A 23,199-nucleotide genomic window follows, 5' to 3' on the forward strand; every position below is an offset into this window, starting at 1 on the left:
CTATTGAATCCCATTGATTGAGATCTTTGCAGGCCTTGAGGAAATGCTCACAACATGAATGGAATGCAACCTATATAGGACCAATTACATATTTGTAAGATGAGTCAGTGAATTCACTGTCTGAGAGTATTAGAGACAGAGTTGTGTCTTTGAGGAGTACCCAAGTAAACAGGATCACATTCACTACTTTGCACGTGTTCGACTAAATGCATTCTCAACCTGTTTGTAGCCCTGCAGAGCAGACAGACCGTTTCAGACTACATGAAAAAGAGTAATGGGTTAACTGAACATGTTGAACATTCCCACTTACTGTTTTTAACTAAGCATAATGACTGCACACCTATCTTATCTTTTATTGCGCTGGATGTTGTGGTTTTCTATGAAACAAATCCATCAGCACATAAATAATGTGACAAACTTAAAGTGCTCATATTATGCTTTTTGGCTTTTTCCCTTTATTGTGTTATATATCTTTTTTGTGCACGTTATAGGTTTACAAAGTGAAAAAGCCCAAAGTCCACCCCAAAGGGACTTACCATCTCCAACAGAAAACACTGTTCACAAACTGCTCCAAACAGCTCTGTTGTAGTCCAGCCTTTACTTCTGAGACAAACGTGCGTCACTTTGTGACACATGTTATAATGCTCGCCTAGCTGCTAGCGTGGCACGCCCTCATACTCTGCTTCTGACTGGCTAGTAGTCCTTACCTAGCTACTGAGCATGTGCGACTCCCAACCAAGATGGAACAGAAGTGAGATGCCTCACTCTGTAGCTAAAACAGAGAGCTCAACACACAGGGTGAGACAGTACTAATAAAGGAGTTGCCGTTTACGGGCTCTCATCTGTCACGCCCTCCGAAGGATTTGGTGGTACTCAAGTCATGTCAATGTCCATTGCAGTAGCATGCTACGACGCTATACTACGCCCTGCACCGCTGCTCCTACTACTATTAGTTCTAGTTATACTTTTATTAACTTTATTGGTACTATAATTGCCACTGTTCATCCTAACAACTGCTATAATTATTACAAATCATATTTCTTCATATCTGTATCAGCAGATGGCCGCCGTCCACCAAGAGCCAGGGTCTGTCCAAGGTTTCTGCCTGTAAAAAGGACGTTTTTTCCTCGCCACTGTTGCACTTGCTCTTGGGGGAGAGGGGGGGGGGGGAGATTGTTAGGTCTCTGTAAGTTATAGCGTGTGGTCTAGACCTACTCTATCTGTAAAGTGTCCTGAGAGAACTCCTGTTGTGATTTGACACTATAAATACAATTTAATTGAATTAAATAAATGCTTTTTTGTTTTGCAACACTTGTTTTCTCATCCTAAAAAGTCCAGATGGGTTTAGTCACTTAATTGATAACTTGATCAATACGAAATTAATCTCAACTATTGTTTTTAAGGATGGGAATTACGGCATTACGGATTTTTTATTTATTTGTTCAGGGGGCTGGGGTTACTAGGTTTATCTGCAAAATAATCACTAGGATAATAATAGGGTAAGATTTGGATCAGACTCAAACTTAGACATCCCACCAATATAATTTCCTTACACATAATAAAGTGTGTTAAGTATAGAACCTTCATAATCAAACACTCCTAAACGTGACTTTCTCATCACTGCCTAAGTTACTGTCTTATTTGTTGAAAGAAATAAATGGCCAAGATTCTGCATCTTTAATACATTGAAATATTCAGTCCTATTAATGGTTAAAAAGTTGGATATTTCAAGATTAGCTGTCCTTGTTGTATGACAAAATAACACACTCACTACTAATTAAATATTATGGTTAACCAATAATCACACAGCACTATACAGAAACACATTTCTTCTTTGTTTGTTAAACAATAAAAAAAAAAAAAAAAAAAATTGATCATTAAAAAAAAAAAAAAACCTATTTCAATTTAATGTGTGTGTTATTTCTGCTCTGTTTAAAAATGTTGTCGCCGTGCATTTCTGTTTTTCGTGACTTTAAATGTGTTGAATGGACTTGTTTGTGACCGTCGCATCACTCATTGTTTTGGACTGTTGGTTGGACAAACGACATTTGAAAGCGTCATCTCAGATTTATTTATTTATTTAATTTTTTTGTGACTTTCTGTAGACAGAACAAAATCTGCAGATTAATCGCTAATGTAAATAATCCTTCGTTGCAGCTGTTGTTCACCAAACACTAAAATATTTTTTTCTTTTTATCCCATCTGGACTCATTTAGTTTGACTCTTGGTTTGGATAGTCCTCAGCTGTGATCCAGTGTGTTAGTTGGTTAGTTTCTGTACTCCTTAGAGTAAAGTTGTAACTGCCTTGTTTGCTGATGTTTTTGTGTGGTCTAGGTGGGGTCGAGGATTTGGACTCTTAGGCTCAATTTTTGGAAATGACAGTGCACTGAACCAACCCAACAGTGTCTACGGGATTGTCTTTTATGCCTTTCAGCTCCTACTAGGTAAGAAGTTATTGTATTCCGAGTAATCTGTTGGTATTGCAAATGCAGGTGCCAAATCTCCCTAGCCATTACACCAGCAACTAATACTGACTCAAGACTTTGCCTTCCTCTGTCATTGCTGTATTTGCCAAAACCTGACTCACCTGACACTGACATCATATTTAGTGGCCATGTATAAGTATAATTGTATAGTTAAACGGGAGGCTCGTACTTTTTGAAGCTCACCTGACTGAACTGGAATCAATATTTTATATATTTTTTTGGGCTTTATTCCAATTAATTTCTACTAACCCCTCTTTCACGCCAATGACCCGGGTCAGACCATCACACACTCAACAGATGATTTTGTGGAGACAGACACTCTGTTTCTCCTCCGTTGCATTTCATCCATTGCAGGTGTAGCAGTAAACAAGGACGTATACTCTAGTATCGATTTATGAGTTACTAGGTTCATCTGCTAAATAATCACTTCACACACACATTAATTTCGCATGTGTGTTTGGTTTAAAAACTTCCACTAAGGTATAAACATAAACACGCCTAAAATGTGTCTTTCTGATCACTGCCTAAGTTACTTTCTAATTTGTTGCAAGAAATAAATCTGCAATAGAGCTGGGCAATATATCGATATTATATTGATATCGTCTTAGATTTTAGATATGGTAATATTGTGATATGGCATAAGTGTTGTTTTTTTCCTGGTTTTAAAGGCTGCATTACAGTAAAGTGATGTACTTTTCTGAACACACCAGACTGTTGTTACTGTTCTATTATTTGCCTTTACCCACTTAGTCATTGTATCCACATTACTGATGATTATTTATCAAAAATCTCATTGTGTAAATATTTTGTGAAAGCACCAATAGTCAACATTACAATATCGTTGCGGTATCGACATCGAGGTATTTGATTTTCTCCATATCGCCCAGCCCTACCACTGACAGTTCAGTTTTTCCTTATGTGTGTCTTGTTTTAACTTTAAGTTTTGGTGACATTCAGTCACATTGTCCCCACCCCCCCCCCCCCCCATGGCGTTGCTGACTCAGTCGTGCTGGTTCGACATGTTGGCCTGACATGAGTGGCCCGTGGGCTTGCCTGGCCACCTGGCGCTGGCACAGAACAAGAGGTCCTTTTAGCCACAGCAGTTTCCACTTATTTCACTAACAAAATAGCAGCCCTGTAGTTCAGCCAAAGTGCTACTGCGGTTCAAGATTTGATTTCCATATTAAAGGCAATGCCACTCAGTTTCAGAGGTTTCATTGTTGTTACAGCCTTGGGCTGTTTAATATTTGTTAGAAGGGATGACTCCATAATCTGCATATTCAAGGTCTAACCTCTGATTAATGCCAGTGTACAGCATGGGCCTACTGTCAAAAAGGACTACTGTACACTCAACTGTTAAAATTAAACATCAAATGAATGCTTTAGTTGCGACTTTTCCCATGATATGTTCCTTGTGAGTGTTATGAAGAGAATAGGGGTGGGCAATATGGGTAAAATCCTCTCACGATATATAATTTTATATCGCAATATGTAAAGTAAATTTTCTGGCAAATCAATTGAAAAACTGTAAATAGATAAAATAACCAGAATAACTACCAATGAAATATTGAACCAATGAAATGGTATTTCAGAAATTACCTCATCACATTCATGGCAAAATCATAGAAATACAATACGTCCATTAAGCAGTACTGCACATTGATTTGTGCCATTGCCCACCAGGTCTAATACACCCAGCGATATTACTAGTTACACGGCATACGCATCATGGAAAAATCTATTTCACCTCATGGTATATATTGTCTACAGTGTAGAAATACTACTACAAGCATTCAATGTGTTACTTGACTAAAAGTACCAAAGAGAAAGTACTCATAATGCAGAATGGCTCATTTCAGAATAATGTATATTGGAGTATAATCATTGATGCGTTAATGTATGTATCACTTTAATGTTACAGCTGGTAAACGTGAGACTCATGTTAACAACTTTATATGCTGCTGGCTAGTTTGATCCAAAAATAATAAACCACAATTTATTCATGGATTCAATTTTGTTTTGATAATCTGGTTCTGCAAAGTAACTAGTAAGTAAAGCTTTAAAATAAGTAGAAAGTACAATATTTTTTTCGACAGAATGAGCTGTAGACAAATGACAGAAAAATATTCCTCTATTTATATAAACCGTGCCAAACAAAAGACGGGTCCTCTGAAATTGTATTTTATCTCAAATAACAAAAATGAAATAAAAAAAAAATGAATAATTAGATATTTAAAACAAATCCCACGTTAAAAAAAACTAAATAAATGGGCAGGGGGAACTCTTCAAATAAAAAAACTAAGACGTAAGTGAAATCTGAAGTAGATTAAGCGTTTGCATCGCGCTTCATTTTTCATCTCAACCGGTTGTAATCTTTACACATTTATATAGATTTTTAACCGATTTACGATGCATAACATCCCTAGTATAAAATAGAATCACCCAATAAAGGTACTTAAAGTGCAGTACTTGAGTAAATATACTTAGTTACTTTCAAACACTGCGTTGTATTTGTGTCGGGATTTCCTATCATTAATAATAATTGAAATTGACAAAAACAAAAACAGATTCTAGTTAAACACTCATTATATTAAATCAAGCACACCCATTATGCCTCTCTGTGGTTTCACCATGAGCCATCACAGCCCCCAGATAACAGTTGATCATGCCCTTAGAGCTGTCAGTCTGTGTGCAGACATACCAGAAACTGTTAAGCTGGGTATTTTGCCATTGAGAGAAACCAGGAACATAAGATTTCAGCCTAGGTGTGGAACAGCCAAATTGTTGCAAACCCTGATACAAAATCGCAAGCCCAGACACTGAGGAAACTACTAGAACTATGATTGCAAGACACCTGACAACAGTATCATATGAGCAGTCTCTTCAGTGTTTTAAGAGTGTCATCACAAGGAGGCTGGTTACATAAATAGAGAACGGTCTGTGGCTGAACCATCTGACGCCTCAAGTTACTTGCATTCTAAGCAGTGATGGAATGTAACTAAGTGCATTTACTCAAGTACTGTTGCGGTACTTGTACTTTATTTTAATCTTTTCTTTTCGTGCTACTTTCTACTTCTACTCCACTACATTTTAGAGAGAAATATTGTATTTTTAACTCCACTACATTAATCTGACGGCTTTAGTCACTTTACAAGTTAAGATTTTTTCACACAAAACACATGGGGCCCTTTTTTAACGATCTAAGCGCACGGCGTGAAGCGCCTGGCGCAGGTGCGTTCAGGGAGTGTACGAAAAAAGGGTCCGGGCGCATGGTTCAAAAGTGTTGTACTTTGTGTCTTTATTAATCATAGGTGTGTTTTGGGCGTAACATGCAATAAACCAATCAGAGTGTCATCTCCCATTCCCTTTTAAAAGCCAGGCGCGTTTGTACCTTGGCGCATTGCTATTATGATGGCGGATTTGCAAAGCAGGAAGGAGAGATTTTAAGGAGAAGAAACTGATCTGCTCATGCGTGAAGGGAAAGCGTGCGAGCAGATCATATATGGCACGAGCACTATGTCACCAAAACTCCACGAGGTGAAGCAGGTGTTAAAATGACAATGAAATGCTGCGTTATTGACTTTAGACCAGATGGGCGCAGGTGCATTTGCTATTTAAACGACGCGGGCACTGGATGGGAAATTGACAACTGCGTCGGTCTTAAACTAGCAAAGACACTTGCGTTGGGCTGCGCTGGGTGCAAGATAGGGCCCATGTAGTTTATAAAACACAATGTTTTATCATAAATTAAACTACCCAACAATATATAGGCCTACAAGCAGGGTCCAAAATTAGCACCATCTACTAGCCAAAAGCTGGTAAAATATGCAAGTGGCTGCTAAATTTGCTTCACTCACTAGCCAAAAAACGCTGGTTATCTATTACGTGCCTGGTAACATTTTAACCTTCACTAGCCATTTGGCTTGTGGACAGAAGAGTTCATTTCGGACCCTGCTTTCAAGTCCAGCTGACATGATGATCTGATTAATCACTTGGTTGATTGACCGAACAGTTTGGATCGTTTCCAGTTTCCAGTTTTTTTGCATTGAGTACTTTTGCTTTTATTACTTTAAGTACATTTTCCTGATGATACTTTTACTTAAGTAACATTTTCAATGCAGGACTTTGACATTTACCAGAGTTTTTTTTTTATAGTGTGGTATTAGTACTTTGTAAAGGATCTTAATACTTCTTTCACCACTAGTTCTATGGTTGTCTTTTTCTTCTTTTTTTTTTTTTTTTTTTTTTTTAACGGTTATTTGCCTAAGCTTTAGTTTGTGTTTCTCGCCATAGGAATGACTGTCAGTGCAATGGCCGCCCTCATTCTCATGACGACATCCATCTTGTCGGTGGTGGGTTCGCTCTACCTGGGCTACATCCTCTACTTTGTCCTAAAGGACTTCTGCATCATCTGCATCACCACATATGCGCTGAACTTCATTCTCTTTATTCTCAACTACAAGCGACTGGTTTACTTGAACGAGGCCTGGAAGCAGCAGCTTCAGGCCAAGCAGGACTAAGCTGTCGAGAACGGCAAGAAAAATACGACAAACAAACAAAAGAAAAAAAGAAATGTGACCTCTGAACATTTGACTTGCCACCAGGAGACCTTGCTTCCAAACAATGTTTATTCTGCTGTGTGTTCAAAAAAAAAAAGAAGAAGAAATTTAACTTAAATGTTGGGCCTGACATCTCAATGTTGCAAACACGGAAGGATTTGTAAGAGAAAGATGATTTCCTTTTAATTTCTTTTTTCTTGTTTTAACATTGTACTCACTTAAGTAAGTGTGTGTGTGTGTGTGTGTGTGTGTGTGTGTACCCGAGCAAGCAGAAGCCCACAATACAGAACGATGGAGGACAGCTCTCTTTTGAACAAAAAGGATCGCAGAATGGAAGAAAACGGAACATTAAAAGGGGGTTTACTTGAAACGGTTAGTAAGGTCCTATTACTGCACAGCGGATCTGCACTAAATCTCGGAACCGAATAATGGGTCCCAAAATTATTAAAACAACACTCATTAGGTTATCGTACAGTTTGCAGATACGGTTCTATGGCGCGGGGGGGGGGGGGGGTTAATGTATAGATTAACATTTATACAGAATAGTTTCTTTTCATGTTTACACTTTGTAGTACGTTTCTTTTATGAAGAGGACCACTAAAAATAAACACAGGACAATGTGAGATATTGTGTGTGGATTCGTCAGATTGTTTGTTTTGCAATTCTGTAAATAGCTGCTGAGCAATATTCCAGGCTAGATTGTGATTTAGTGTTGACAAAAAAAACAACAACCACCTTTTAAGTAAGAAAACAAAACCTCACCAACAAAAAAAGGGTGAAAACATCCACAAATCTGGAACAAAAAGTGCTAAAGGTCACGGTTAGGTGGATGAGTCTGAAGATGTGCTCGGGCCATCTTCCGTCCTGTAATCCTGGTCGGGCATGCAGTTCAGAGTTGTGTGGATTTCTTTGTTGTAAGTGGTGATTGTTTCATCCGAAGCCACCGACACAAGTCTTTTAAACAGAACTATGGGTTCTTTTCACCAAGTTTGCATAAAGGCACCCTCACTTTTTTTTTTTTTTTTTTTTGATTTTTTTTTTTTTTGTTTGTTTTGTTGGGTTATTGTATGAAAAGCATTCCTGACCACCACACAAGTGGGATCCATAAAGACTTATGTGCCTAAAGGAGTGTTAAGGTGAATTACCTTCTTTCTTTTTTTTCATGTTTTGGGTGTGGGTGGGAGGGAAGAGTAATGTTAACACCAGTTCTCATTGTTTTATTGTCACAGGTCCAAGGCTTTATTTTTATGATCACATTTTTTGTAAATTAAGGTACCAGTGAAGTGTTTCTCCCTCCCCGATAGTCTCACGAGGTAGCGAAGGCTGCTACACTGTGATTGTCTGCTGAAGTGTAGAGTGGTCTGGTGGCAGAGGCATCTCTTCTCTTGCTGTTTAAATGCGTTAATGCTCATCTGGCTTTTGTTCACTGTCCAGCCTGTATACATTTGATGTCAATTGAACAGTAACGGTGATCTCGCCAAGCTGAGTTACAGTTCATTTGCAGGATGTGAACAAAACTTGGAAAATGTCATGTATGTTTGATGTTGATGAGCAGCAGAAGCCTAACAAGGTGTACGATTCTGTAAGAAAACAATACCGTATGTTAAGCCATATGTGGAGTTTGTGGGAAAGATTTCCAGGTCGCTGGTGTTTTTCATTTAATTTAATTTTTTTTTTTAAGATGGAACAGCTGCAGACACTGAAGCTTTTCATGAAGTGGTTGATCTAACATAGCAAGGTCTGTATAGAGCTAGATCACAGTAAAGGGAAAAGCAACCGCAGCTGCTGGTAGCGGCCTTGCTAGAAATCCACAGTATTGTCAGTTCAGTTCAGCACCAACTGACAAGAGTAGGACCATTGTTCTCTTTTCCATCCAGAATTAAAGTATCCAGATGCATGGTAAACCATCTCCTGGCTTTAAGCATATGTTGGTCATCGGACAATCTTACACACACTGTCAAAGATCCAGACCTGTTGTAATAATGTGATTCATCTGTGGTGTAAAACCAGCTTCTTTTTTTTTTGTTTTTAACAGTTTTCATCACTGTCTTCTAGTCTCCATGCCCCTTCACTTTAATATAATCAAATAAGAATAAGTTCTCACTGACAGTTTTTGGTATCGATGATGGCAACTGCCAGGAAAGTAATCTCGGTGACGTGCTCCCTGTGATGACGTATGAAGTCATCGCTTGTCTATTAAAATGGAAATTGAAGCGATATTGGTTCCCCCCCAGGATATTGTCAAAGTGAAAATGTTGTCTGTTGTAACCCATTCATTTACTACTTGTATATAGGCTGTGTTACATTATTGTTACCCATTTTCCAAAGCATAATGTGTGCTCTATATTCAAGATAAATTTGATCAGGCAGACAATGGTTTCCATTGATTTCACTTTGTGATGAGATGCTTCCTGCACTTAATCCTTCACAGTGAAGATAATATATACTGTTCACTATGTCAGTTTGTCCTTTGGGTTTCAGTATAACTGATAACATGTGATGCAGTTTGGCAGCCTACTAGCCAAGCCTAGACTTCACTTTCACTCTGATGGATAACCAAACGTAAAGGATCTTCCGCCGACAGTTTGGTATGCCAGTGTTTCTCAAAGGGGGGTGTGAGTACTATGGAGTACCGCAGGGGGTTCTTGAGATTTAAAAAAAAAAAAAATCATAATCCTTAAATAATACTATAACAAATGAATTTAGTGATGGATCCTAAACATTTGAAATGTAGGCTAGCATTACAAGGTTGATGTTTAGCCTAACAGGTGCAGCGTTGTACCTCTTTATGTAGGCTTTTTCCTACCCAAAAATGTTTAACGCTGTTCAGGGGGTACTGGACCGAAAAAATATTTAAAAAGAGGTACATTATTGAACCACTGTGCTAAGAGTGGCTAACATAGCTTCTAACCTCCTGCTTCAAACAGAGATGAGAAGTGGGTTACAGAGGTCTGGTCTGGTGAGCTGCTTTATACAACTTTGTTCACATGTACAGTAGTAGTACTCTAAAACACCTGTACACAGAATTCGGATGTGTAAAATCTGTGGCGTTCCCCCTTTTAACACATTTCAAATCTTTGCGAGTTGATTTTCATGCCATACAGAAAAGAACGGGAACCAATGGCTGCCTGGAAGAGACACTCATTTGAACACTATGGTTTGCTTTGGAAAATGGTTGGCGGTTATGGTACGTTGACATGATTGGTAGTAAACTGGCAAAAACATGCAAGCACCGACACAGTCCTTTTTAACAAACTGTATGGTCGTTTGCCTCATTTCTTAGTCATCTTTAAGATCTTCCTTATACAGTGCTGCCTTGTCGGGCTCACATCAGGTTCTGTTTCATCTCCACTCAGAATAAGATTTAACAACCACACTGTTTTGTCTTCGTCTGGGAAAGCCTGTGCACTCACAAATAAGACAAGTCTCTTATGGATTCACTTGCACAAGTCAAACTGACATAACTTGCGAGTTTTCTGTGGCAACAACTATAGGTCCTGTGAGTATCGATTAAAGAACTGACAAGTGTACTGTAGGTAGTTATCATCATGTTCCATTCCAGTCATATGCAAGCCTATTACACTAGTAGTGTGCAGTTACTTTAAAGAAATGGGTAATGAATTTGGATGTTGAGTCAACAGTTTGAAATCTTTGGCTGGTAACACATGTGATGATTAGTGTCAATAAGGAGGTCAAAAATGATCGATACTGCATTCTCATGAATATTCATTTAGGCCCTGAGGTATAACTGCCATGTTAGTTGCATCACCAATGCCAACAAAAGTGCCTTCTGTTTGACCACTAGGCCTTGAGCCAAAGACGAGCAACAGTAATAGCCTTGTAAAATGAAGAATGGTAAATGTAACAGGCACTTCCGTTTCCCTTCCTTAAAATGTAATCTGATAAATTGGTAAATCCCAAAGATTTGATATCCAGTATCGGTGCAAAAGTCCATTCAGAATGCCAGACAAATTGCCCTGTCAAATTAATGGTCATTCCCTTTTTTTCCCTCAACTTCACTATATAATTATCTTTATTTTGTCTAGCTAGGACATGTTTGTTAGGTAAGAATATGCTCTGTTTAAACTACATGATTGTAATGTTATTTTTCATCACTAATTATGCCCTTTAGCTGTATAGACTGTTAACATTCGGGGTTATTTTAATAAAAAAAGTTGAGGGGTTGGAGGGCTAGGAATCCATGTGTCAGCATAACATGTTTATTAAATTTATTTGTGGAGGAAAACTTACCGGGTTTGCTTCTGTATTGCCAAATATGTTTTAAAATGCTGTATTTTCTTACATGGAAAAGTGTTACATGAATGGTAAGAGGGTGCAAAAATAATCTGTTTAAATTCAGCTTACGTTAAGGGAAAACTGTGGAAAAGGTTGACATGAAAACATTTATAATTGTGTCATTGCCATGTGGAAATGATCTACCATTAAAACATTCCCTCTGAAACTACCTGTCATTTTAGCTTATTTGAATGAAATGAAATGCTGTTAAACATAAAATAAGAGTGACTGAACTAAATGGGGATCACTGCTAAATGTAATACTTTTGTTACTGTGACATTAAAGGATTGGTGCACACCTTGTCTGTCTGTCTCAGAACAATAGTCAGTGTTAGTAAGAAAGGCTCACATCAGGTCTAGCTTAATGCAGATGCAGATTCATTTGATTGGCTAGGTTGAAATGTTTTAAGGAAAATGTTGAAAGAGCAGTGTTTAATTATGCAATCTTTAGTTGTGCAACAATTATTGTGTAAATAGCAAATTGCAGCTTTTTCCATAAATCTGGCAATTGTTTTTTTTTAGTATTTTGAATAAGTTCTTATTTTAACATTTACTTACATTGTTAAATGTTTCTGAATCCCAAGCCATGTAGATTTAATAAGGGATTAAAGCATTCCGATTCAATAACCGAAAATACTGGACGCAGATGCCATGAAACGCTATTGAAAGCCAACCTTATGTGACGTAGGATATTAAAAATCAGTTATGTGAGCATATACAGTATCACTCCAGCTGCTAAAGCCAACCACAGGTCTGAACCTCTGTCACCGTGACTAAGGAAAGTCGGTTTAATTATCAGTGCTGATACAGTTTCAGTTTATTTGATAGGTTTAAATGTTGAAAGAGCAGTGTGTTTAATGACATTAATCTCCAGTTGTGCAACAGTTAGCAAAGTTGTGTAAATAGCAATTACAGCTGGATCCAATCCAGGAAAGCATTACAAATGAGGAAAAAAAAGTGCCTAGAAAACATCTTAATAAAATGTCTGGTAAACATCTTGTAAGTAAGTACGCTCTCATGGTAGCTACTGAATGTTTGAAAGAAATCTAAAACTAAGTTTACATATTCAGTATTCGTCCCAGCTGTAACATGAAGGTCAATCGTGGTGATGCAGAGTCACTGATAGTATTTATTTATTTATTTTTTACTCCGATTGCAGTCATGCCACCATGAGTTTGGTGCAACGGAAGTACAATGCCAAAATAAAGCCCGACGTCCGGCGCATCAGGCTATGCCCCTCTCCTTTTGCTATCTGTGTGTAAGCATTCTTAAAATCCCTTTGCTACAGGAAACAACCTCCAAGCTACACGCTGAAAATGGCAATTTCTTAATGAAAATTGTAATTAAAATATTATATATATATATATATATATATATATATATATATATAAATAAATAAAAGACAGGCCTGTTTGGTTCTTTCGGTAAATGATTGTAAATATTTACAAAAAATATGTTTATGCCATTAGCATTCTAACAGATGTGCTAGCACGTTTGCCCACCTGTTATGGAAAAAGCTTTTTACGCAGGGCAAGATTACAAAAAAAAAAAAATGGACGAAAAAATTGCTGCTGACCAGTTCCGCATCTATCATATACATATCACCAGAAACATTCATTCAACAACAATCCTGCAAATGCCAACGTTTCGGGAATGATTGGTGGGGATAGCTGTGGACTGAGCAATACACTGGTAACCATGTAACCATGTATTTTAACCATGTATCCAGCTAATTTAAATAGCTCACGTTACTGTATTGTGTTAACAGTTAACTTCATTTCATATTTTATGCTGCTTTTTTTTGCGGGGAATTAGCCATTCCATTGCTCGCCTGTGTTGTAGCCAGACCTATTTTCACTGTGGATGCGAGACTCATCACTTATTGGAGTTTTTGACAGTGACTTAAGCAAAGACTGCAAAGTACTATAATGTGCACTACAAAACACTGGGTGGGAATGCATTGGGGAAAAAAATACAGCTTGCATATTGAGTATATATTTTGTCTTTAATAGCTTGATTCATATCAAAATTGATTCTTTCTCTTGATTGTCATGTATAAAAATAAAACACTTCTGATTAGATTCAGCATTACAATTCACATTAACAGTACATGTTTTAAGTACTTTTTAAAAGCTAAAACATGCTCACACCAAATGCTCAGAAATGACAGTGGCTTCCAACACAGTTGTTAAAACAGTATTTTGTTGCATTTATTTGAGAAAATGTGTCCCCAAACACATGGAGGAAAAGAAAATAGAGGAGATGTGGTAACCCCCTTCCTTTACAGTGTCTTTGTAATGTGATATGTTTCATCTGCCAGGTGGACTCCTATCACCGGACTGCAGGAAAGGTCAGAGCTAGGCACTGATGAAGGATTTTGATTGGTTGTTGACCTTTTTATGATCACAGAATAGACCGTTAATATTGACTGTTTATTTTACAGTCAATGGATAGCAGTGGAAAGCACTGCCTCACATATGTGTATCAGAATATCCTGTAACAATTAAATAAAGTGGTACCCTTCCATTCTTCTGATCCTAATACTATTCTCACAATTATTATAAAATGTAACTTGCACTATGATGAGGCACTTAAAAGCAATTTTTTGTCAGCATCCCAAAAAATTATTTGCCGGAAAAAATGTTCTAGGTACGCTCGACTGCCCCTAGAAACAGCATTTTTTTTCCCCATGAGGCAAAGTGTTGACTTGGAGTCGAGTCTGTCCTGGAATGCATGCACCAACTGGCGGGTGTCAGAATGAGCAGGGGTACTTGGTCCAAACAGGTAGTCTGCCCGTTTCATTTGCCAGTCTCCAGTACCTCTCTTTCAGGATGAATGCTGCTGCTTTGGGCTGCCTTTCCCTGGTGAAAATACCCTTCTTGTTCCCCACCACTCGTGTGATCCCTGCAGACACAAGAGGAATCAACAAGAACCACGTGATGCACAGGACACAAAATCAAGGGAACCTTTGGAATTGTTATGGAACATAAGAAACCTGGTTACTAATATACAGTTGTGTTCGAAATAATAGCAGTCCAACATCACTAACCTCATAAATACAATTTTTTGGTAGAAGTGATATTTCTACATGGCAAATAATTTACTAGTAAGTGTTGTAGAGTCATAGAAAACCAACAGACCCAACAGTCATGACATGCATGCTGCTCATTCTGTGTAATTGAATCTGTAATTGAAAGGGGCATGTTCAAAATAATAGCAGTGTTGTGTTCAATTAGTGAGGTGATTGATTCTGTGAAGAAACAGGTGTCAGTTATGGCCCATATTTAAGGTAGGAAGGAAGCAAATGTTGTGCATGCTGGTTATAGTGCATTTCACACTGAAATACTCAGCAAAATGGGTCGTTCCAGACATTGCTCTGAAGAACAGCGGACTTTGATTAAAAAGTTGATTGGAGAGGGGAAAACATATAAAGAAGTGCAGAAAATTATAGGCTGCTCAGCCAAAATGATTTCAAATGCCTTGAAATGGCATCCAAAGCATGAACGACGTGGGAAAAAAACGGTCAACTACCATTCGAATGGATCGAAGAATAGCCAAAATGGCAAAGGCTCAACCAATGATCAGCTCCAGGAAAATCAAAGAAGACTTAAAGTTACCTGTGAGTACTGTTAGGATCAGAAGAAGGCTATGTGAAGCAAAGCTATCAGCTAGAAGCCCCCGCAAAGTCCCATTGCTGAAAAAAAGACATGTACTGAATAGGTTGAAATTTGCCAAAGGACACATTGACTGGCCAAAGGAGAAATGGGGCAACATTCTGGGGACTGATGAGAGCAACATTGTTCTTTTTGGGTCTAGGGGCCGCAGACAGTTTGTCCGACGACCCCCATGCACTGAATTCAAGCCACAGTACACTGTGAAGACAGTAAAGAATGGTGGTGCAAAAATCATGTTATGGGGATGTTTCTCATACTGTGGTGTTGGGCCTATTTATCGCATACCAGGGATCATGGATCAGCTTCAATACATCAAAATACTTGAAGAGGTCATGTTGCCTTATGCTGAAGAGGAAATGCCTTTGAAATGGTTCTTTCTACAAGACAATGACCCAAAACACACCAGTAAGTCTTGGTTCCAGATGAACAAGATTGATGTTATGGAGTGGTCAGCCCAATCCCCAGACCTCAAAACTTGTGGGGTGACATCGAAAAGGCTGTTTCTGAGGCAAAACCCAGTAATGCAGAGGAATTGTGATATGTAGTTCAATCGTCCTGGGCTGGAATACCTGTTGACAGGTGCCAGAAGTTGGTCGACTCCATGCAACACAGATGTGAAGCAGTTCTCAGATCTTTTTTGAACAGCCTAACATTCCTTTTTCTTCACTTTCTGTGAAGGTATAACACAAACTTGATCAACTTTGGTCATGTTTTGATTTGGAATTGAATGTGCAGTGTTCCCAATTCATTGATATTATGGAATTAAAAGCTATTCTATGGATTTTGAGCATTATTCACGTTTTTTAAACACACTGCTATTATTCTGAACAAAACTGTACCTGTATGATTCAAGGGTTTTAAGGTTACTGATCATCTGTGCAGGAGTGTCTTAGACTCGTGTTTTCTATGTTTTACGGATGAACAACCTGCTGGTGTCCTGTAAACTGCAACTTGACTGGTTGGCAGAGGCATACAAACGCAAGGCAGTATTTCTAGTTTTAACATGTGATCTGTGCATTGGACGTCACTGTAACAGACTTTAAGTTGATTTCATCTACTTTGATGCCCCTCCAGCTGGTGGCGCTCTAGGCGACTGCCTACAAACAGCCCCATCTATAGTTTTAACAGAACCCTCGATATATTGTAGAAATGGGGGCAAATAAAAAGCAGTTCTGGTTCTACAGGTTGTGATCTCCAGCTGCAGTACCTTGTACAGTCATGAAGTCGGCAAAGTTCCAGATGAGTTCACCAATGACATACTGCTTCCTCTTCTGGTCCAACACGTTGTGGTAGCTCTGCAGGACTGCCTTCTGGTACTCCTCAGAAAACATCACGGGTGGATCCTGGAGAGTGAAAAGACAGCTTCTTACCCCCGGCATTACCATGTTTCTGGGAAAGTCAAGTCAAGTAGAACTTTATTTGTATCCAGAGGGGCAATTGGCTTCGCAGCAGTGACAACTACACAATCAATACAAATACAACAATTAATAGCAAAAATGTGAACTTAATTAAAAAAAGCCATATTTATCAAGCGTGGTTGGTCAAGCTGATATTACCTTACTCTATTTGAGTTTATGAATGAGTGTATATATCTTGTTAGTTTTGACTAGTGGGTATTTGAAGCAGGAACCAGAAGACAGGTTCTGAAACTCTAGGTGCAGGGGGTGGAGAATGGATTCAGCTTTCTTTAACAAGAGTTATTTTATATAGTTGTTAAAGAAAGCAGAACCCATGCAAATGCATGCAACGCAAATGTGTTGCAATCAGAATCTCTAAGACAGATGTGGGGAGGCTGAAGTTTAGCAAAATCTGAATTGAAGCTTTAGGATGCTACAAAAAAAAAAGTTATATAAATATAATTGCTGGTGCACTACAGTCAGGTAAGTGGATGTGTATATGTATGGATCCTTACACTGTGAAACCCTGCCACTGCATCTGCTCCATATTCACTCTGGATGATGGGTTTCTGGTACTTTCCATACCAGTTCTCAAACTGAGTTTTGAGCTGGATGGGGATGACCTCCAGGTGGCCTGGATCATGGTACCAGGAGAAGTAACTGTTTACACAGATTACATCCACATAGGGAGCCTAGAGATGAGATAAAAGACTAAATATGACACGTCCATGACATTCCTGTTGTTAAACACAGTTTGATCAGTTTGTAACCTGGTTCACGTGGGGTAGGAAGTTAGGAATGATAAAAGTGGGGCCAAGGGTAATTCCGAGGTTGTGGATCTGGGTGGAGGGGGTGACGAAGCCATCAATGGTGAGTGAGAAGGTCGGGGTGGTGCAGGTGAGGACATTTGGGCCAATAATGAGGATTTCTGGAGGAGGCTGCAGGTAGTCAGGGACTGCTAACTAATCAGTATCTTTAAGCTACAAAGACCACCCTAAAAGATACTCCTCACAGCACAAGAATGTGAGGCATGTCAACAAGTTAGTCTGACATTAGGTCAACAACATCTGAAGCTCAGCAGCACACCTTGACAATCTGACTTTTACTCCCTTATTTTTAATTAGGCCTTATAAGCAACTTCAATCAAGAGTCAAAAAATCTCATTTATAGGAAATTATATCTAATTCTTAAGTAAAACAAAAACAGAAATTATGAATTATTTAGACTAATAATAAAGGAAGGATAATCACAGAAGGGTCAATGTTCAGTCGGGATACTGTTTCAAAACATATATATATATTTTTTTTTTTCAAACGCTAAACAATTTAACAAAACACCCAAAATTCAATGCAATTAGAGATTCAATGTTTTGTTGTACTTGCGAAGCGCGTTGTATGGAATCATCCATGTTATTTTTGGTTAATCCAAATTAGGTAGTTAAAAAGAAACTCATATTTCTGATATAGACATTTAGACAACGGGTCAAATTTGACCCAAAGACAACACAAGGGTTAACTATGAGTGATGTGGTCCTACGTGAACACCCTATTTTATGCCAAAGTTTAACAGTTTGGGTCATTTCACATGATATATTTCCATCTAGGTTGTTTTGTCTGTGCTCTCCTCACTGGTTTGACATGGGTGGGGCTTATGTGGGAAAGGGTGACCACTTCCCAATCAAGATTTAGCAACATTTGAATCAGAATCTGACAACAGTTGTGGCGTTATTTGTTTATGTCGCCAGGGCTGTTAATCGAATCTGATCAAACCACACTCACACAGTCCTGATTATGTAGATTATTTCAGTTCAAGTGAATAAATAATCACAGTAAATAATAACAAATAAAGTTTATCTTTGATTGTTGCTTATTTAGTCAGGAATATTTAATGTTTTTAAGAAGACTATGAACATCAAAGCATGTAAACGTGTTCTAGTAGAAACCCTGAATACAAATATGAACCTGAACATGAACATAATATGGGACCTTTAAATAATAAACATGATAAATTATCAATGTACTGTGCAGGTTTTTACTTTGACAAACTAGTGATATTAAAAGTGAGTACTGTTAAAGACTCACCCCTCTGTCCCTGGCATAGTTACTGTCTGTAATGAAAGTGACAGGTCGGGTTGGATCCAGAGCTTTGGTATGTTTTATCAAGGTCCTGTAAGGGAAAAAAACCAAAAAAAACAAAACACCCATAGGTGTTTACATTGACAGTTTTTTTTTTTTATGATAACAGTGTTATATAATCACTATAATGTCAGTAAGTAACAATGTAAGTAAGTAAGTAAGTAAGTAAGTAAGTAACACACACACGTTTGAATTTAAAGGCACAAGACATACTGGGGTTAGGAAAAAGAGTCAATGATCTTGCATCCGACCGGGGCAGCAGATAAGTCAGTTTGTGTATGAATGAATATTTGATACATTCAGTGCTTCACATCTAAAACAGAATGACCAGTACTCACTTGAAATAGAAGTCAGCAGGGGGCATCTCTGCAGCCGGCTCATTGGCTACTGACCACATGACCACAGACGCATGGTTCTTGTCCCGACTTACAAGCTCGTCCATGACAGCTAGGTGATGGGTCAGGGAGGCGTTTCCAAAACTGCGACTACATCGGCAAGGCACCAAACACACATCACACACACTGAGTTGACGTCTTACTGAAAAACTAAAATAAAACACCAGATGTGACCAGTGACACTCACATGTCTTTGATGCCCACCCCCGGGCACTCATCTATCACCACGATGCCATGGCGGTCGCACATCTGCAGGATCTCCTCAGCATAGGGGTAGTGGCTGGTGCGGAATGAGTTGGCCCCCAACCACTTCAATAGGTTAAAGTCCTTGACAATAAGGGGCCAGTCGAAGCCTTTACCTCGAATCTACAGCACAAGGTAAACAGAGGAAGGGAGGAATGGATTATTCAACTTTTTCTACCAAATGTTCTGTCTGTTATCAGAATTGAATGTCCATGTGACTGATTTAGAGTCAGACCGTCTGTAAATGTTAGCTCATGTTACAACAGATATGTTGCCTCACAGCTAAATGACATTGAGCCTTTTGCTAAAGGTCTTGCTTCCCTCTAGTGGTACTCACATCAGAGTCCTCATGTTTATTGACTCCATGGAAATAGAAGGGCTTGTTGTTGATGAGGAACTGTGTGCTGGTAACGTTGACTGTGCGGATGCCGACTGGTAGAGTATACACATCCTCATACGCGGATCTGCCATCGGTTGCCATTAAGCGAACCTAGATGTTAAAATGCAAATGTAAGAACATCTCTTACAGCAGACATTGTAAATAGAAGAGGTTGTGCTAAATACTCAACACTAAATCGAGTTGGAGAGCCCACTCTTACACAAAATAACAACTCGCACCTCAAAGCCGTGCAAAATACAGCAGATGACGAAGTATAGTGATAATGGTGTGGTGGTAATTTAAAACTATAAATATATTGTTTAATTCAGCCAGCAAAAGATTAATTTATTTTCATCTCATTTCGATATTTTTCTCTATTATCTATTATTACATTTTTAAAGCAAGGGTGCAAAAATGGAGCACAAGAATTGGCTTTTTTTAGTAATTTGCAAATTACAGTTTAGCATGATCAACAGCGCTCTGGTTTAATGCGACAGCTTCCTGGTTTCATCTGCAAGGAGACAGCTGGTGTTCTCCAAAACTACATCCCATAAAGCCTTAATCTACTGAACATGCAGAGCACTATAACAGGTACAAGAAAGAGGAGAGCGACAGCTGCTAAGCTAGGTGGTAGAATTGGGTCATTTTACATTATTGTATTATTAGAAACAGTAACTTCTCCCCCTGAACACAAGGTGGAGGAAGTAGTCTTGTGATCTTCCTGGAGGTAAGTATGCTGTTGAGTGGATTAAACATGTTTACCCTACAACTATAATTAATTAAAAGATTACTTTGGCATGTCCGTTAACAGTGTTGTCTTACCTCCATAGAGTAAAGGTAAGCTGGAGTCTCATGCATCAAGTACGGCCACCACAGATTGACATCTGCTACTTTGAGCACTCCAGATGGCCCGCTGGAGGAAGCCACACAGCGGCCATTTTTGTCCATCAAAGTGGCCTTCAGGGTGGCTGTGGCAGCACCTTGGACTGACACCTTGTAGTTGACTAGACCTGAAACGAAGGGAAAACAACACTCTGAACAATGTCACATAACTACTCATGTAGTTCCCTTAAAAATACTCTAGTGCTAAAAAATGATTTTAAATTGACTAAATTAGTAGTTTCATTGTAAGCCCATGTATTCATTTACCAGTGTTATCAAAGAAGTCAGTCACCACAGTGATGTCATCCACATAAGCCTTAGGAGTAGTATACAGCAACACAGAACGATGTATGCCAGCATAGTTGAAGAAATCAAAGTAGATGTTTTGCACAAAGAAACCATCAGGATACCTGTTGAGCAATTATGTTTTTCTTATTATCTGAATAGTCACTGACAGGCACACATTTCACTCAAATACATCACCAAGAATGTGATGAAAAACGTTTAGGTTAGAACATTCTACCCATTGATTCCCTTTATAAAAAAAGAATATATATAAAAAAACTATTAATGACTTGAAACATGTTAATCGGAGCAAATCAAAAATAGTTTGTCTCAGTGAAGTGAGCACAAATTAAATTAGGAATTCGTTTCACAAAGTTACTTGGTGTGGTCGTCCATGTGCTGGATATTTCCTGGAGGAAGAGTGTCCAGAGTCAAAGTGTTGTTGACAGCGATAGTGATCCTGCATGGCTGAGTTGGGTCCTTGCGGATTACACTGCCTATCTCAGCCTCAAAAGGAAGATGGCCACCGTTATGCTCTGTCACTTTCACCCCGTTCACCCACTGCAAAGGGTAAAGACAATGACTCAAAGTTAGCGTGATCACATTGTTACAAGAGGTGGATATTAGAGGTGCCAGACATAGCGACTCAATATCGCTATCGCAATATCACGTTGCGCAATATTATATCTAGTGGTGCAAGATATATCGACTCAATATCGTTATCGCAATATATCGAAAGTGTCGCAATAAGTATGCAATATTTTGTTTATAATGTTTATTTTGTGGAGTGCTGCGTCCCGTCCGTTGACTGTGTGGCTTAGTTGTGTTTGATTTAGAGCCCGCTTGAAACGCTATAATGATCATGTTTCATTGGCCAGTTACCGTGCCACTTGCACATGTTGGTACACATCAGCGCACAGGTCCAGTACGTAACAAACCCTATGGAGCAAACCACGTGTGTGCATATTTTGACAGAGACAACAAAACGGAACGAATCAGAGAAGCGAAAGAAAGGTTGTGTCCTGTTCTCTTCTCTTTATTTATATATTTTATACTGTCCAACCAGTAAAAACATCCTGTTCTGTAGACATGGTCCTTATTTATTTATTCATGTTGTAGCAGTCCAATATGACTGTCAGTTGAAATAAACCTTGTGTTGCATTTGTTATTAATCTATTTTGATGCGTTTTCCCGTAACTTTTGTAGTTTTATGTTTAAAAATATCAAAATTAATATCGATATCGCAATATTCATAATCGATATCGCAATATCACATTTTGTCAATATCGTGCAACCCTAGAGGGTATAAAAATTTGGGGTCATATTTTAAAACTGCAATAATGTAGACAGGTGACTTTTATTTCTCCAACTCTGACTGGAGTTGATCAGGAAGGCATATGTGATACTCACCACTACTGAATAATAGTGAGCACTTCCCACTCTGAGAACCACTCTTGTTCCTTCATCGGCGATCCAGCGGGCAGGCACCACCACCTCTCGCTCATACCACACCCAGCCAATGAAATCTCTCAGTGTGGGGTCCTGGGTGATGTCATTGTAGCTGGCAGGAACTGGCATGTCAATCACTGGGCCCGTCTAGGCAAAATGAAACAGATTTTATTATATACAAAATATAAAAAATATATTTATATCAGTGGACTGTACTCAGTGGGGAGTGTGTATTTACAGGGATTCTTATAATCAACAATACTAATACCACCATGTTAATAAAAGACTGTATTTTACTTCATCTTCATTTAGCTCCTGTGACAATGGTTGGATCCCAAACTGGGGTCCGGAGCCCACAACATAAATCTGAGGGGTCACAAGATAATTAAAAAGTGAAGCAAATCTACCAGCCACTTGCATATTTTACCAGCATTTGGATGGTGGATGGTGCTAACGTTAATTCTACCCCGATTAAAAGGACGGACAACATTTCTGTGACAAATATGTATAGTTTTATAGTCTTTTCTCTGTGTTTTTGTTTTATTCTTACATAATACTATTACTTTATGTCTTATGGCTTCTAAAAAAACACACACACAATCTGAGAAAAAGAAAATAAATCATATACGTCATACAAAATCATTCGAACTGTCAAACGAACTAAGTGAGCTGCTTTATTTCGTCAGAGCTGCTGTTAGCTACTGTCCTGCTCACCTCTGCCAGGCGACTTTTGTACCAAGCCTTTTCGAAGCCCTGGTTCCTGTTTGGGGACTTGTCAGCCCTGAAGTCCCACCGCCCGTTCAGCTCCTTCACCTCTCTGGAGGAAGACTCCCGGGGGAAGAGCATGCCGGTGTCCAGCAGACATACCGCTTCAAACACAGCAAAGAGGCACAAAACACGAAACATACCGAGCCTTGCAGGTACGGGCATCCTGAACCAAAGAAACAAATCCCGTCCGCGGTTCTCTCGTGGATTTTCTTTGACGAGTCTCTCACGTGATTTGTTTTGTAGTCACGTGAC

The 23,199-nt window shown here is 38.8% G+C and overlaps 2 protein-coding genes across 2 annotated transcripts in view; one reads left to right on the plus strand and one right to left on the minus strand.

Moving 5' to 3' along the window:
• vkorc1l1 (vitamin K epoxide reductase complex, subunit 1L1) overlaps nt 1-7,668 on the plus strand; it is an 8,959-nt gene extending 1,291 nt beyond the window's left edge. Inside the window, exons 2-3 of the mRNA XM_078265616.1 lie at nt 2,335-2,444; nt 6,780-7,668. Of these exons, the coding sequence (XP_078121742.1) occupies nt 2,335-2,444; nt 6,780-7,006 (337 nt within the window). The 3' untranslated portion in view covers nt 7,007-7,668. The remainder of the gene's footprint in view (nt 1-2,334; nt 2,445-6,779) is intronic.
• Nucleotides 7,669-13,326: 5,658 nt separating this feature from the next.
• On the minus strand, nt 13,327-23,179 carry gusb (glucuronidase, beta). The gene is made up of 12 exons (XM_078266013.1): nt 22,894-23,179; nt 22,141-22,326; nt 21,110-21,291; nt 20,713-20,855; nt 20,386-20,573; nt 19,522-19,674; nt 19,129-19,307; nt 18,885-19,031; nt 18,493-18,577; nt 16,927-17,103; nt 16,222-16,357; nt 13,327-14,244 (listed from the first exon to the last, which is right to left on the minus strand). Exons 1-12 carry the CDS (start codon nt 23,107-23,109, stop codon nt 14,093-14,095), a joined length of 1,944 nt encoding a protein of 647 aa, XP_078122139.1. The 5' UTR covers nt 23,110-23,179; the 3' UTR covers nt 13,327-14,092.
• Between the last annotated feature and the right edge of the window lie 20 nt (nt 23,180-23,199).

The sequence above is a fragment of the Sander vitreus genome, chromosome 13, assembly GCF_031162955.1.
Source record: "Sander vitreus isolate 19-12246 chromosome 13, sanVit1, whole genome shotgun sequence".
Lineage (NCBI taxonomy): Eukaryota > Metazoa > Chordata > Actinopteri > Perciformes > Percidae > Sander > Sander vitreus.